General features: G+C 38.1%; 1 protein-coding gene across 4 annotated transcripts in view; it reads left to right on the forward strand.

Moving 5' to 3' along the window:
• The window catches only part of gramd1ba (GRAM domain containing 1Ba), a 108,156-nt gene that overhangs the window by 56,475 nt on the left and 38,128 nt on the right, over window positions 1-13,553 (forward strand). For 3 of the 4 annotated variants that reach the window (XM_079805281.1, XM_079805283.1, XM_079805282.1), the window contains one exon: window positions 7,710-7,926. In XM_079805281.1, the coding sequence (XP_079661407.1) occupies window positions 7,710-7,926 (217 nt within the window). Of the gene's footprint in view, window positions 1-7,709; window positions 7,927-13,545 lie in introns of all 4 variants that reach the window. The other variant, XM_079805280.1, reaches the window with a different exon arrangement.

A 13,553-nucleotide genomic window follows, 5' to 3' on the forward strand; every position in this document is an offset into this window, starting at 1 on the left:
GAGTGTGAGAAAGATGTTTATCTCCCCCTTTTGCTCTCTGTAACTCAAGCTAGCGTGAGAGAGATGTATCTTCCTTCTGGTGGTATGACAAAATGTTTATGCTATTCGTGTTGGTTTTTTTTGTCTCAGCATTTAAGCAGAAGTGTGAAAAACTGTATTCACACATACACATGTGTCATTTGGCCGCTTGTAAATGCCAATATGGCAGGTGAGAGGCGAGTAGAGACATACATCCACTCACAATACAAGCTTTTTTTTTCTTCTCTAGAGTGTTTGATAAATACCTTTTATCACTGTATTGGCGTGCGGAGATTGAGAAACTGTTTGGCACACGTGTGCTTGAAGCTGCATGCTAATGTCAGTTGCTGTCTCATGATAGACTATGCTTTTTTATAGTGTTAGTTTGGAATGGAAAACTAGCTCACTGCTTTTTTTTTTATGCACATAGCCTACTTTGCATACATGCACAATTAGTGAGTATAGCATGGAAGTGTGTGGTGATGCACAATATATTGGTACCTTATTGGCTATTTGTAGTTTAAATGTATCTGTACCAGTTGATTTTTTTTTTTTAATACTGTAAACATGAATAAGTTGGGCTAACTCAAAAAAATTGAGGTAGTTAGTTATATAATTTTTTTAGTTATGATGTTCACAATTTTAAGTAAGCAGAACTATCAAGTTTTGAGTTTGGAGTACTCATGCATGTACACTCTCAAAAAAAGGATACAAAATTGTACCATTTAAGGTACAAGTGGCCGTCACTGGGGTGGTACCCTTAAGGGTACATTTTTGTACCTCTAAGTAGAGGAAAACTTTGGTATAATTGTACCCTAAGGACCAATTGACCTATCGGTAAGCCCCGCCCCCTTAGTTACTGTTACTAACTCGGACGAACAAACGGAGTTGCTATATCTTACAATAACAACTGTCAGTGTGAAAACCTTATCCCAAGATGTTTTTGGACACAGAATGTAACGTATATCCCGTCCGAATGATGGCCAAACTTTACTGATGGTTTATCAAGTTTATCATGTCCTTTTTCACTCCAAAAAATCATCGTAAGAGCTGAACAAACAAAGCATAAGAAGTGCGCATTAACGTCTCATTCACAAACTCTCTCTCTCTGTTGCATTACCATTAACATTCACAGCAAATTACACAAAAACACTCATACAACTAACATTAAACAAACATATACACAGACCGTATGCCTTTTCGAGGGTGCAGTTAATAACTGGTAAACTTTGTATCTGCGAAACACCTCCGATAAACTGCGTGCAAGCTCTTCCTTTCACTACCCGTAAACTATAATACCCATCAAAATAGGAGTCCTCCTTAGTAGGACAGATAATGTAGACCTTAAACATATCTAAAATTGTATTAATTTACATATAACTAGTTTAATATGGAGAGGCACTGAAATGTTGACCTTTGTGTTTTTGACCTACAGTGTTACATGACGTGAAAACAGTTATACAGTTAGTTATTACTAACTATTAATATATATAGTTAGTTATTTCGGTTTGTATGTTAGCAGGGACGTTAATCGTAACTTAACGAGAGTATGACAAACAGAAAATGGAATCAGTGTTGCAGTACCTCAGGCACGACATTTTAGCATTTTTTTTTAGCATAAACAACATCAAACCGATGAGAATTTCGGATTTTCCAATGTTTCTCTATGGCGCTGACACCTAAAGATGTCTGAGTTTCGGTCCCAGCGCAACTGATACTCAACTGCAATTGGCTCATCTGCATTCGAGGGGAGGGGCTTACCGATAGGTAAATTGTGTACCTTTAAAGGTACAGTTATACGTTTTGTTTCCCAAGGAACAAAATTGTACCACCACTGTACCTTTTTTTTCTGAGTGTAATTGCTCCTAACTTGAAGTACTGAGTTAGCTAACTTTAGCCCCGTTTCCACTGAAATTGCCCGGAACAATTTGCCCCAACAATTTCTTTCCCCCAGACCTGTTGCTGTCTGCGTTTACATCACGGCCTAGAGTATCGTGAAGATTAGTCCAGTGACGTAGGACTGTGTGCGGCTTTCCAGTTCCCGCTGGATTTCGTCCTCCGCATATAAGCTTAATAAAGGCTGAACCTCGTTATCGGTCGTATTTTTATTTAACTTCATTGTTGATTCGAATAGCAAACAACTCTTACTGCACACACCACAACAGACTTTTAAAAATGGTGGTTGAAATAACATGCTGAGTGGAGTCAGCCAATCAAAATGCTACATGGAGTCAACCAATCAGCATTTTCAGCACCCAAGTCCCATCTCCGAAAGTTCCTAAACTTTGAAAAAGTACTGCCTCTCGAGCAGGGCCATTTTGAGGGGGAAATATATTTACCCGGAACTTAATGTAGACCCTGGCTCCTGCGGTCGAAACGCACTGAGTACCACCCCAAAGTCCCTAGTTCCTGGGGAAAGTTTGTGCGATGGAAGCAAGGCTTTTTAAGGAAGTTAAGAAACTCCCAAGTTTAAGTAAGATTTTTATTTTGTACTCATACATTTTTATTGTCCTCAACTTGAAATATTTTAGTACTCAAATTTATACATTTAACTTAAAACCTAATAAACAGGTTATTTATTAGGTACTTAAATTCAGAAAATGTCAACTTGCTAATTTGCTAACATGTTAATGATAGCATGGTATAGCACTTGAGTACAGCAACTTAAAACATGTAACTTACCTGCTCTCAAACCAAGCAGCATGCACCACTTGTCCAAAAGTGGTAACTTTCCAAAATCCCACATTAACAGAAACTCTTCTAAATTAGCATAACAAAACAATAATCACTACCAAATCTCCCTTACCATTAACCTGGCACAAAAACGTTATATAACACTTAATTTTAGCATTTACTCTCTCTCTTTCAAGTGCCATGGGCAAAGCATGCTGGGAAATAAAAAATCCCAGCCCAGTTTCAGTTAACCTTAAGTTAGTCTAAATTAAAGTAAACGAGTTCATACAACTTAAAACAATGAAACTGTTCAGTTTACTTGAAATATGTCAGTGCTGTGAACTCAAAAGATAAAGAAAGCTATAAATACTCAACAGTTAATTTAACTGAACTAATTTTTTTAATTTAAGTTTGTCCTACTCAAGTATTTTGATCATTAGGTTTTACAGTGTAATCTATTTTTATATTTACTATATTTTTACATTTAGATTGCCTTTTCCGCCTTTTCATTATAATGTTGTGATGCCTAATATTAAAATGATTTATTTTAGTATTTAGACTATTTATTTTCTATATTGCGCTGCTCGCCATTACCTTGATGTACTGGAAAACAGCTGATCTAACAGATTACTGACAGCGTGACAGATTTAGATCTATGCACCTGTAATTTGATGCCACTGCTTCTGTGAAGGTTTTTTCTGCAGTGATTTATTTGCCGTCAGAACCTTCTAGAACACGTGGACTTGTGTTCTAGGAGGGAACGACTGCTTGAGTGTTTGAGTGTTGCTGCATGGACAAAATCATAAGTACATTAGGCTAAAATTTTGAAACCAGAGAGATTGTGAGGTGTTTTATGAGTTGCTGTATTTTATCTGCTCTCTCTCTCTCTCTCTCTCTCTCTCTCTCTCTCTCTCTCTCTCTCTCTCTCTCTCTCTCTCTCTCTCTCTCTCTTTTGTCACACTGTGTTTGTTTTTCCAGACAGGCAGCTCTTAGCTCAGGTACAGAACATTAATAATTAAGATAGAACCTGGTGCTCTTTCTGAGGGACAGATGAAGGGCTGGTAGCAGGAAGAAGGGGGGTTGCTGCATAGAGAGATTGATTGAGACAAAGATAGATGGTGGGAGAAGTGCCTCTCCATCTGATTGAAGAAGGCTTTTCATTTTCTGTATTATCTACATCATCTTGACCTTTGTAAGCAAGTGAAGTCTGATTGAGAGATTCTGTGTGTTTGAGGTCAGCTAGTGAGTGTTCTGACGGTTCTTCTCAGACTGTTCTTCTTCTGAGATTTTAATGATCAGATGTTACACTTTCTTAGCTTTGGAGAATTATTGAAGTTTTCAGTTTTTTATTTGCACAGAATAAATATATGGGCAGCAGTGGCTCAGTGGTTCATGTAGGTTGTCTACAAACTGGAAGGTTGGTGGTTCAATCCCTGGTTCCACCTAACCCCAGCTGCTCCCGACGAGCAGGATGGCGCCTTGCATGGCTGACACCGCCGTCGGTGTGTGAATGAGTGTATGAATGGGTGAATGTGAGGCAAATGTAAAGTGCTTTGGATGGCCATAGGTCTGTTAAAAGTGCTATATAAATGCAGTCCATTTACCATATAAAATATATAAAATAAAAACAAGTTCATGGGTGACATTAGGGGGAGGGGGGGCAGATATCCCCCATATGTATTGTAGTCATGGAGTTTCCCGATGTGAGCTTCAGCTCCGCTACAAATTGGAGCAGTTAATCAGGCCTCCACAGACAGCGCATGTCCTGAGCGAGATCTAAATCCGCATGAATGGCTCGTTCAGAGCATAAGCAAGAAAAACTCACTGTTCAAAGAGTCACACTAGTCGCGGAAGATTTGGTTTCAACGCAAAATGTAAAAGTGTTTGTCAAAGTTTGTCATTGTATAGTTTTATTGTTGTGTTTTTCATTAAAGCTACACTGTGTAACTTTTTGAGTTTATTCCTAGCTAAAAACACTTAGTTCTTTCAAAAATATATGTGCTCATTAATGTATATTTACTTCTTTCAAGTAATAAAGTATTCTCGTAAGTTTATAATATGCCATTGAAAATACATACGGTAATGGGTTTGAATGCGGGTCGCCATGTTGCCCCTCCATCTTGAAAGTACATCAGCCAAAGAGGGACATACCCGTGAATTCAAGCTTCGCCTTTCGCATTTTAACACTCGATGGCACCGTGTGGAATGTGGACGAGGTCGAACTGGAAGCCATATTAATCTTGGACTAAATCGGCCACCGTAGGAGTTAAAACGAAATCGGAATTGAGAGGAACAGAAACTAATATTCACTGGATGGTCATGTACCTTTTAACCGCTAGATGGGGGAAAATATCACACAGTGTAGCTTTAAGAATAACAATGAACCCGCCATTCAAGCATCCCGCCCCCGAATTGTGGCACTTTTGCCGCGCAAAATTATGGACAAACAATGATTTACATTTTGAGCGCATAATTTCCAGTGAGAGCAAAATTAAGTAGGATAAATTATTTAATAAAATAATTACAAAATTATTAATTATTTAAATGAAAAAATAAGGTACATAAACAAGTAACAAGCTAAATTAAACTAGTTTGCTTCATTTATGCGAATACTTTGCTGATGCAGGTAGGCCTACAAAAAAAAAAAATTCTTGCCCCCCCCAACTCGAGAGTCAAATGTCGCCCATGAAAAAGATAATACAATCCACATACTGTGCAGACTGCAAACTGTTCCCAAAAAGTTGGGAGCAGGAAATTTGTCCAAAATGTTTTGTTCTGCTGAAGCATTAAGAGTTCCTTTCACCAACCCCTGAAAAACAACCCCATACCTTAATCCCCCCTCCACCAAACTTTACACCAGTAAGCCAAGTACCGTTCTCCTGGCAACCACCAAAAACAAACTCGTTCGTCAGATTGCCAGACAGATAAGTGTGATTTGTCACTCCAGAGAAGACGTCTGCACAGCTTTAGAGTCCAGTGGCGGCTTTGTTTTGGATTGCACTTGATGTAAGGCTTGGATGCAGCTGCTCAGCCATGGAAACCCATTCCATGAAGCTCTCTACGCACTGTTCTTGAGCTTATCTGAAGGCCACACGAAGTTTGGAGGTCTGTAGCTATTGACACTGTAGAAAGTTGGCAACTTCTGCACACTGTGCGCCTTAACATGCGCTGACCCCGCTCTGTGGTTTTAAGTGGCCTACCACTTCATGGCTGAGTTGCTGTTTTTCTCAGTGGCTTCCACTTATATAATAACACTATATTAACACTTGTTATAATTACACTAACAGTAAACCGTTGAATATTTAGTAGTGATGAAATTTCACAAATGGACTTATTGCACTGGTGGCAACCTATCACGGTACCATGCTTGTATTCACTGAGCTCCTGAGAGCGACCCATTCCTTCACAAATGTTTGTAGAAGCGTCTGCATACATAGATGCTTGATTTTATACACCTGTGGTCGTGGAAGTGATTTGAACACCTGAATTCAATGATTTGGAGGGGTGTCATAAATAGTGAGAACATGAAGTTTCTTAAATAAAGAAGCAGATTAAGTGTATGCGTTTAATCGGGTTGCAATCCTAACAAAACATTTCTGAAGGATTTTTTTTGAACAGTTGGAATAAATGCTTGCCCAAACTGTATTACAACATGAAAGATGCTGATAAATTACATTATAGTAAAGAGCAAGACACTCTGTAATAACAAGATGCCTAACCCTCCTTATACTGGTATATATATATATATATATATATATATATATATATATATATATATATATATATATATATATATATATATATATATATATATATATATATATATATATATATATATATATATAACACCAATTAGCACCATCATCTGCATTCTTAATCAATAAATTCAAATTTGAGTGAGTGAGAACTAAGGTTGTGTCATCACCAAACATTATTGGAGTAAGAATATTTGACAAATCATTTATATAAATAGGAAATAGTAAGGGTCCAAGAATGGACCCCTGGGGAACCCCACAGAGTAATCTTGCTTTGCTAGAATAGCAACCCTTAAAACAAACAATTCTATTCTTCTATTAGAAATTACATTTTTCAACCATTTGTATGCAATATTATGAAACACATATTTATACAACTTTTCGTAATGATTAACTGTATCAAAAGCTTTTGACAGGTCTATAAAAATACTACAAGTAAATAGAAGTAGATTGTTTTTTATGGAATCCATACTGATTGTCTGAGATGTTGCTCCTAAAAGATATATGGGGAATTAAAACGAGACTTGTTGACACTGTTAGAGAACAGAGCTACAAAATTAACATGCACACCATAACTCATAGAATTGATAATTATTTCACTTTTGATTGCAAATTGATTGACACATTTAAGCCTGTGTTGAGAATCTCCTGAGAGAATATTAATGTTTCAGGAGAAACAAATGTGAAACATCTCCATTTGCTTTGCTCTCTTTTTTTTTTTTTTTTGGAGAACGTTTTTTATTCTTTTTGTGTTTTTACAGAGTTTCAGTTTCGTGGTTCAAAAACATCATCAGATGTTCAGTTCCTGTGTTTTGACTGATCTTGTTTTTTTGAGTGTGATTTTATCAGTGATGTGGAAATTCCCACCAGAACTGCAGCGCTTTAGCGACGTGACCCCCGCTTCTGTGGTTTTGGTCAGAGTTGTGAGATGTCAGATTGAATAAATTCCTGGAAGCTGACAGGGCAGAGGTGAAAGGCCCATGAATTGCCTGCTGGGAGGTTGCGTGTGCACACAAGTGGTTTGGTTATTTTGGTGGGGACTTTTCCATTGACTTCTGTTGTTGATATTATTCTGAGCCAATGACTATATTTATTCCCCTGACCTATACAGAAAACCTTTTGCATTGGTACATTTTGAATTTGGTACTGCCACTTGAACACCACATAACTGTCCAGTCAAGCCTCAAACAACCATTTGAGTTCCTATTGAAGTGTATAATCTGTTTTATGGTTGTTTATTGGATATTTTTCTTGTTTCTGTAGCACTGCCAGTAACTCAAACCGCAGCACGCCGGCCTGCTCACCCGTCCTGCGTAAACGCTCGCGCTCCCCAACACCCCAGAGTCCAGAGGGAGAGAACATGGTGGAAAAGAACTCCGATCATTCCTCCGATAAATCCCCTTCCACCCCGGAACAAGCCGTCCAGCGCACTAACAGCCAGTTGCTTCACACCACCCGCTCTGGAGGAAAGAACTCCAAGGTAAATGTGTGTGACTGTACTTACTGTACTTCTGCTCTCACCGTCTTCATATACTCCATCATATATATATAAATATATACTCACAAAAAATACATAAAACTATATACACTGAACAAGATTATAAACGCAACACTTTTGTTTTTGAACCATTTTTCATGAGCTGAACTCAAAGATCTGTGTACACAAAAGGCCTATTTCTCTCAAATATTGTTCACAAATCTGTCTAAATCTGTGTTAGTGAGCACTTCTCCTTTGCCGAGATAATCCATCCACCTCACAGGTGTGGCATATCAAGTTGCTGATTAGACAGCATGATTATTGCACAGGTGTGCCTTAGGCTGGCCACAATAAAAGGCCACTCTAAAATGTGCAGTTTTATCACACAGCACAATGCCACAGATGTCGCAAGTTTTGAGGGAGCGTGCAATTGGCATGCTGACAGCAGTAATGTCCACCAGAGCTGTTGCCCGTAAATTGAATGTTCATTTCTCTACCATAAGCTGTCTCCAGAAGTGTTTCAGAGAATTTGGCAGTACATCCAACCGGCCTCACAAACGCAGACCACGTGTAACCACACCAGCCCAGGACCTCTACATCCAACATCTTCACCTCTAAAATCGCCTGAGACCAGCCACCCGGACAGCTGCTGCAACAATTGGTTCGCATAACCAAAGAATTTCTGCACAAACTGTCAGAAACCGTCTCAGGGAAGCTCATCTGCATGCTTGTCGTCCTCATCGGGGTCTCGACCTGACTGCAGTTCGTCATCGTAACTGACTGGAGTGGGCAAATGCTCACATTCGATGGCATCTGGCACTTTGGTGAGGTGTTCTCTTCACGGATGAATCCCGGTTTTCACTGTACAGGGCAGATGGCAGACAGCGTGTATGGCGTCGTGTGGGTGAGCGGTTTGCTGATGTCAACGTTGTAGATCGAGTGGCCCATGGTGGCGGTGGGGTTATGGCATGGGCAGTGGGCAGTATGTTATGGACAACAAACACAGGTGCATTTTATTGATGGCATTTTGAATGCACAGAGATACCGTGATTAGATCCTGAGGCCCATTGTTGTGCCATTAATCCACAATCATCCAAGGATCTGTACACAATTCCTGGAAGCTGAAAACATCCCAGTTCTTGCATGGCCAGCATACATGTCACCCATTGAGCACGTTTGGGATGCTCTGGATCGGCGTATACGACAGCGTGTTACAGTTCCCGCTAATATCCAGCAACTTTGCACAACCATTGAAGAGGAGTGGACCAACATTCCACAGGTCACAATAAGCAACCTGATCAACTCTATGCGAAGGAGATGTGTTGCACTGTGTGAGGCAAATTGTGGTCACACCAAATACTGATTGGTTTTCGGAGACCCCCCCCAAAATTGAAATAGCATCTTGATAAGACACACCTGTGATGTGGATGGATTATCTCGGCAAAGGAGAAGTGCTCACTAACACAGATTTAGACAGATTTGTGAACAATATTTGAGAGAAATAGTTATTTTGTGTGTGAGTGAGTGGAAGGTCACTAGATTTTGAAATACTGTATAGCTCTTGCTTTCATTTTCCTATTATTGCATCTGTTTAAGGATTGCATTTGCTCTCCCTTTCTTTAAGAAGAACAACATGCTTTATAAAAATAGTACATGATTTGAAAAATATTGGGTTGCACTTTATATTACTTACCTAAGAAAGTACTGGGTAATATAAGGTAACTAAATGGGTTAAGGTTAGGTTAGGTTAGGGGTAGGTTCAGGGTTTTAACCACTGATCTATATAAATGACTGGATTGCTAAGGACGTCATAAAAAGTGAAGCTGCCGAACCGCCATGTTGGTATTCCCTAATCAGCTCAAGCGTTCTATTGAATGAATAGGACATTATATGATATTACTGAGAAAACATTGCCCGAGGAGACGCCGTTTTTATATCTAAAATCTCCCTGTACATTCTTACAACGCAAATGTCCTAAGCATGTAAATGATTATTCGTTTATAGTCAGAAATTTCCCCAGCTGATGAAAAAGTTACGCTCATATTCATTACAGTAGTGAACATCGGCTCGGCAGGCGGACGAGACACCTCAGGGTATGTATTACAACTGTCAAAGCGCGCATTTTGAAATCGGAAAAAAGATTTATGCCTTGTAACCTGAAATCGCATTGTACTGTTGCGTTTATGCATAATGTATTTCTGTTGTGCTGTAGTATTGTTTTTATTCATAAAGTAGGCTAACTGCAAATGTTTCAACAATGATTTCATTAACAGCATGCATTTTGAAGCAGTTAATTATGTAAACAATAATTAAATAAATATTTGATTCAACAACATACATAACACTTATATGGAATACTTATACTTATATGGAATACTTATACTCAAATGGAAACTGTAAAAGGCACAAATTTGTGCTGTCTTTAAGAGTCTGAAATAGACGTTGCTCAATCAGGAAATAAAATACACACGCATGCATGGCAAACTTTGAATTGTAATACAATTTAGTGCTATAGAGGCTTGTATTAATATTGTATAAGCTCAATTTCTGCAGCTAAACACAGATATACGTTAATGTTTAATATTTCCTCTATTATTACATGCATAAAGAAATATGTTTGTGTTAGTTCAGTTACGTTACCTGTGTCGGCAGTGTGCAGTAGACACACCCACATTAACGATTTCAATATATGACTCATCCTCTCCGAAAAGACCATAAACATCACAGATAACATCTGAAGTAACTAGTAATTTACAAACATATATCGTAATGCTAATCCTGTAAGACTAAGATGCTGCAAATCGTGTGATATTAGCTCAATGTTTTGACTGTACGTCAATGATTCCCTCTGCTGGTAGGGAATAGTAAGATGGGCGCTCGAGCACTTCCGGTGGCTTCACCGCCTGATGGCAGTTTAGAACGCGATGAGCAATCCAGTCATTTATATAGATCAGTGGTTAGTACCTAGTTATTACCCAGTTATTGCAATTACTAAAATAGTCAAGTCAAGTCACCTTCATTTATATAGCGGTTTTTAAAAAAACTGATTTTCTTCAAAGCAGCTTTACAGTGAAATTAATGGAAGAGAGATTGTTTTGGCTAGGGATGCACCGAATATTCGGCCACCGGAAATTTTCAGCCGAAAATGGCCCAAAAGTGCATTTTCGGTTTTCGGCCGAAAGACTTTTATCACCGAAACAACATGGCCGAAATGTTGTGATGACGCAAACAGAAACCGCGACCTGCACGTGCTTGTCTGAAGCAACATATCTGCGGTGTGGACGTATTTCAGTATATCTGAGAAACACCCACGTCTGCTCCATGCACAAGCACTGACAGCGAGAGCTGTTGTTCTCGATGAGAAGAGGACCAGACTTCACTGTGAAACCCAACGGTTTCCGAATGCAATTTAACAGTGGGCATGTTTTAAGCGCGGAACACACTTCAATCCGAGTTCCCACACCAACATCGATCAACATGTATCACGAAATTCAAACGATAAATGCCGTTTTGATGCTCTTTAATGTGGCATCACTGATCACATCACAGTTCAAGCGGCGGCGCGCGCGCGTGAACGCGATCATCTGTGAGCGCGATCGATCATCTCTTCCTTAAGAATAAACATGAATGAACATCTAAGGTGTGTTGAGGATACATTACAACTTAGGCCTACTGTCATGTATATATGTGGTGTAATCGCTCAATCAGTGTTTCAACGGCGAAAAGACCTCAATATAACTGCTTGTAAACTAAACAATGTCATGTAACTTTAGCATCACATTTACCTCAGGTAGTCATTCAGTGTCCATAGAATTTTATTCACTAGAGTAAATCAACTCTTTCACTAAATATATGACCTATATTAGCCGTTATATTCATTATATTCTACTTAACCTGTTAATGATATCTTGATTATTTCATGTATGTTTAAATAAACCTGTCATGAAAATGACAGACACTGTGTATAAATGATTATATTTCAACAACAAATTGGATAAAAAACTATTTTATAATTAGATTTAGAAGTTATTGCTAAAACTGCCTAATGTGATGTTTACATGTTTGCTGTGTTATTTGAGTGTTGATTATTAGACCTAAAAATCAATAGCAACTGAATTTAGGCTAATAGTTTGGGCTCTGTTGTTAACCTTTAATATTAATGTGCAAGTAAGGGCTCCCTATATAGTTTACAGCAATATCTTCAATGAACTTTTAGTTATAATTTAATTCATTTAAGGACAGATACTTTTTTTTTTTTCAGTAAACCAATAAAAATAAATAAAAAGTCATTTTGTAAAACTGCTGTACCGAACCCGTACCGAACCGTCAGTTTTGTGTACTGCTACACCCCTATTCTACAGTTAACATATGGGCTATGGCAGTCTTTGTTTTGATACACTATTATGTTGAAGGCCTACAGAGAAAATAGTTGCATCTTCAAGCAGTTGCACTTGTTCTGAATGCACTTTCTTGTAGTAGTCCTACAGAGAAAAATTTAAAATGAACTAGACCTAAATGCAATTTGTTTTTATGAGAGAACATTTCATTTTAAAACCTTTCTGTAGGCCTGTACATTATTATTTAATGTACAAATGAGTGGGGTCAAGTTGGGTCAAACATTTTAGTTAGAATTTTATTTTATACTGTGCATTGTTGCAATGTGCTAAATAAATATTGGCATAATTTGTAATTGATTTATTCTTTGAAACTTTAATATTAATTTATGCAATTGCAATGCCTTGATTTTAGTAAAGTTAGTACACAGTCATATCTATAAATGCAATTGTACTAATAATTGGCATAATTTATTTCGGTTTTCGGCCTTGGTTTCCTCTTTTTCGGTTTCCGCCAAGAATTTTCATTTCGGTGCATCCCTAGTTTTGGCTGTACAGCAGCTCTAGAAGAAAAGTTATTGTCCAGCTAAAGTTAGTTTTAGATTTTTGAAAAATCATTAGTTATTTACTTTGGGGCCACTTACACAACACCATTTTCAACTTTTAAAGGGTTCTGGCCGCTCAATTGTACAAACTTTGAAATAGGTTTTGAAATAGTTTTGAAATGATACCATTATCATCTTCATGTAGACTTCAAAAAACGTGAATCTGTGAGAATGGTGACGGCATCCATGTAAGTATTACGTGTTTAGTCTATAGGCAAGCGCGTTTGAATCCATATGTGCGCAGGCGCATAGTTTGTCTTTACAAAATGACTTGTTTGGCATGCATAATACAACGTTTTTAGTCATTTCCGCTGATCCATGTGAACAGGAATCATCAGTACAGCCATGTAAACTTAATCATATCATAAAGCTGCAGGTGATATATAATAAATACATAGTATGTACAGGACTGTAAAATAAAGTGCTACCAAATATTGTATGACTGTCACAAAGTGAGGCACATTTCAGTCTGGTCTAATCTGAAGTCAGTAATCGTTGCATAATCATTTCATGATCATCAGCACCTCATGTACCAGAATGATTTACAGAACATCTCTTCTGCTTTGATACTGTATGTAAGGAAGCTTTGCCGCCCAACAGTGTTTTTATTTGTCTGCACATAATTCATACAGTTTTCTTTTTGTTTGTTTTCTGAAATCTGTTCTTTCTCTCATGCATGCTAGTCACACAA

Source organism: Gobio gobio, assembly GCF_949357685.1.
Source record: "Gobio gobio genome assembly, chromosome: 22".
NCBI classification, from domain to species: Eukaryota; Metazoa; Chordata; class Actinopteri; order Cypriniformes; family Gobionidae; genus Gobio; species Gobio gobio.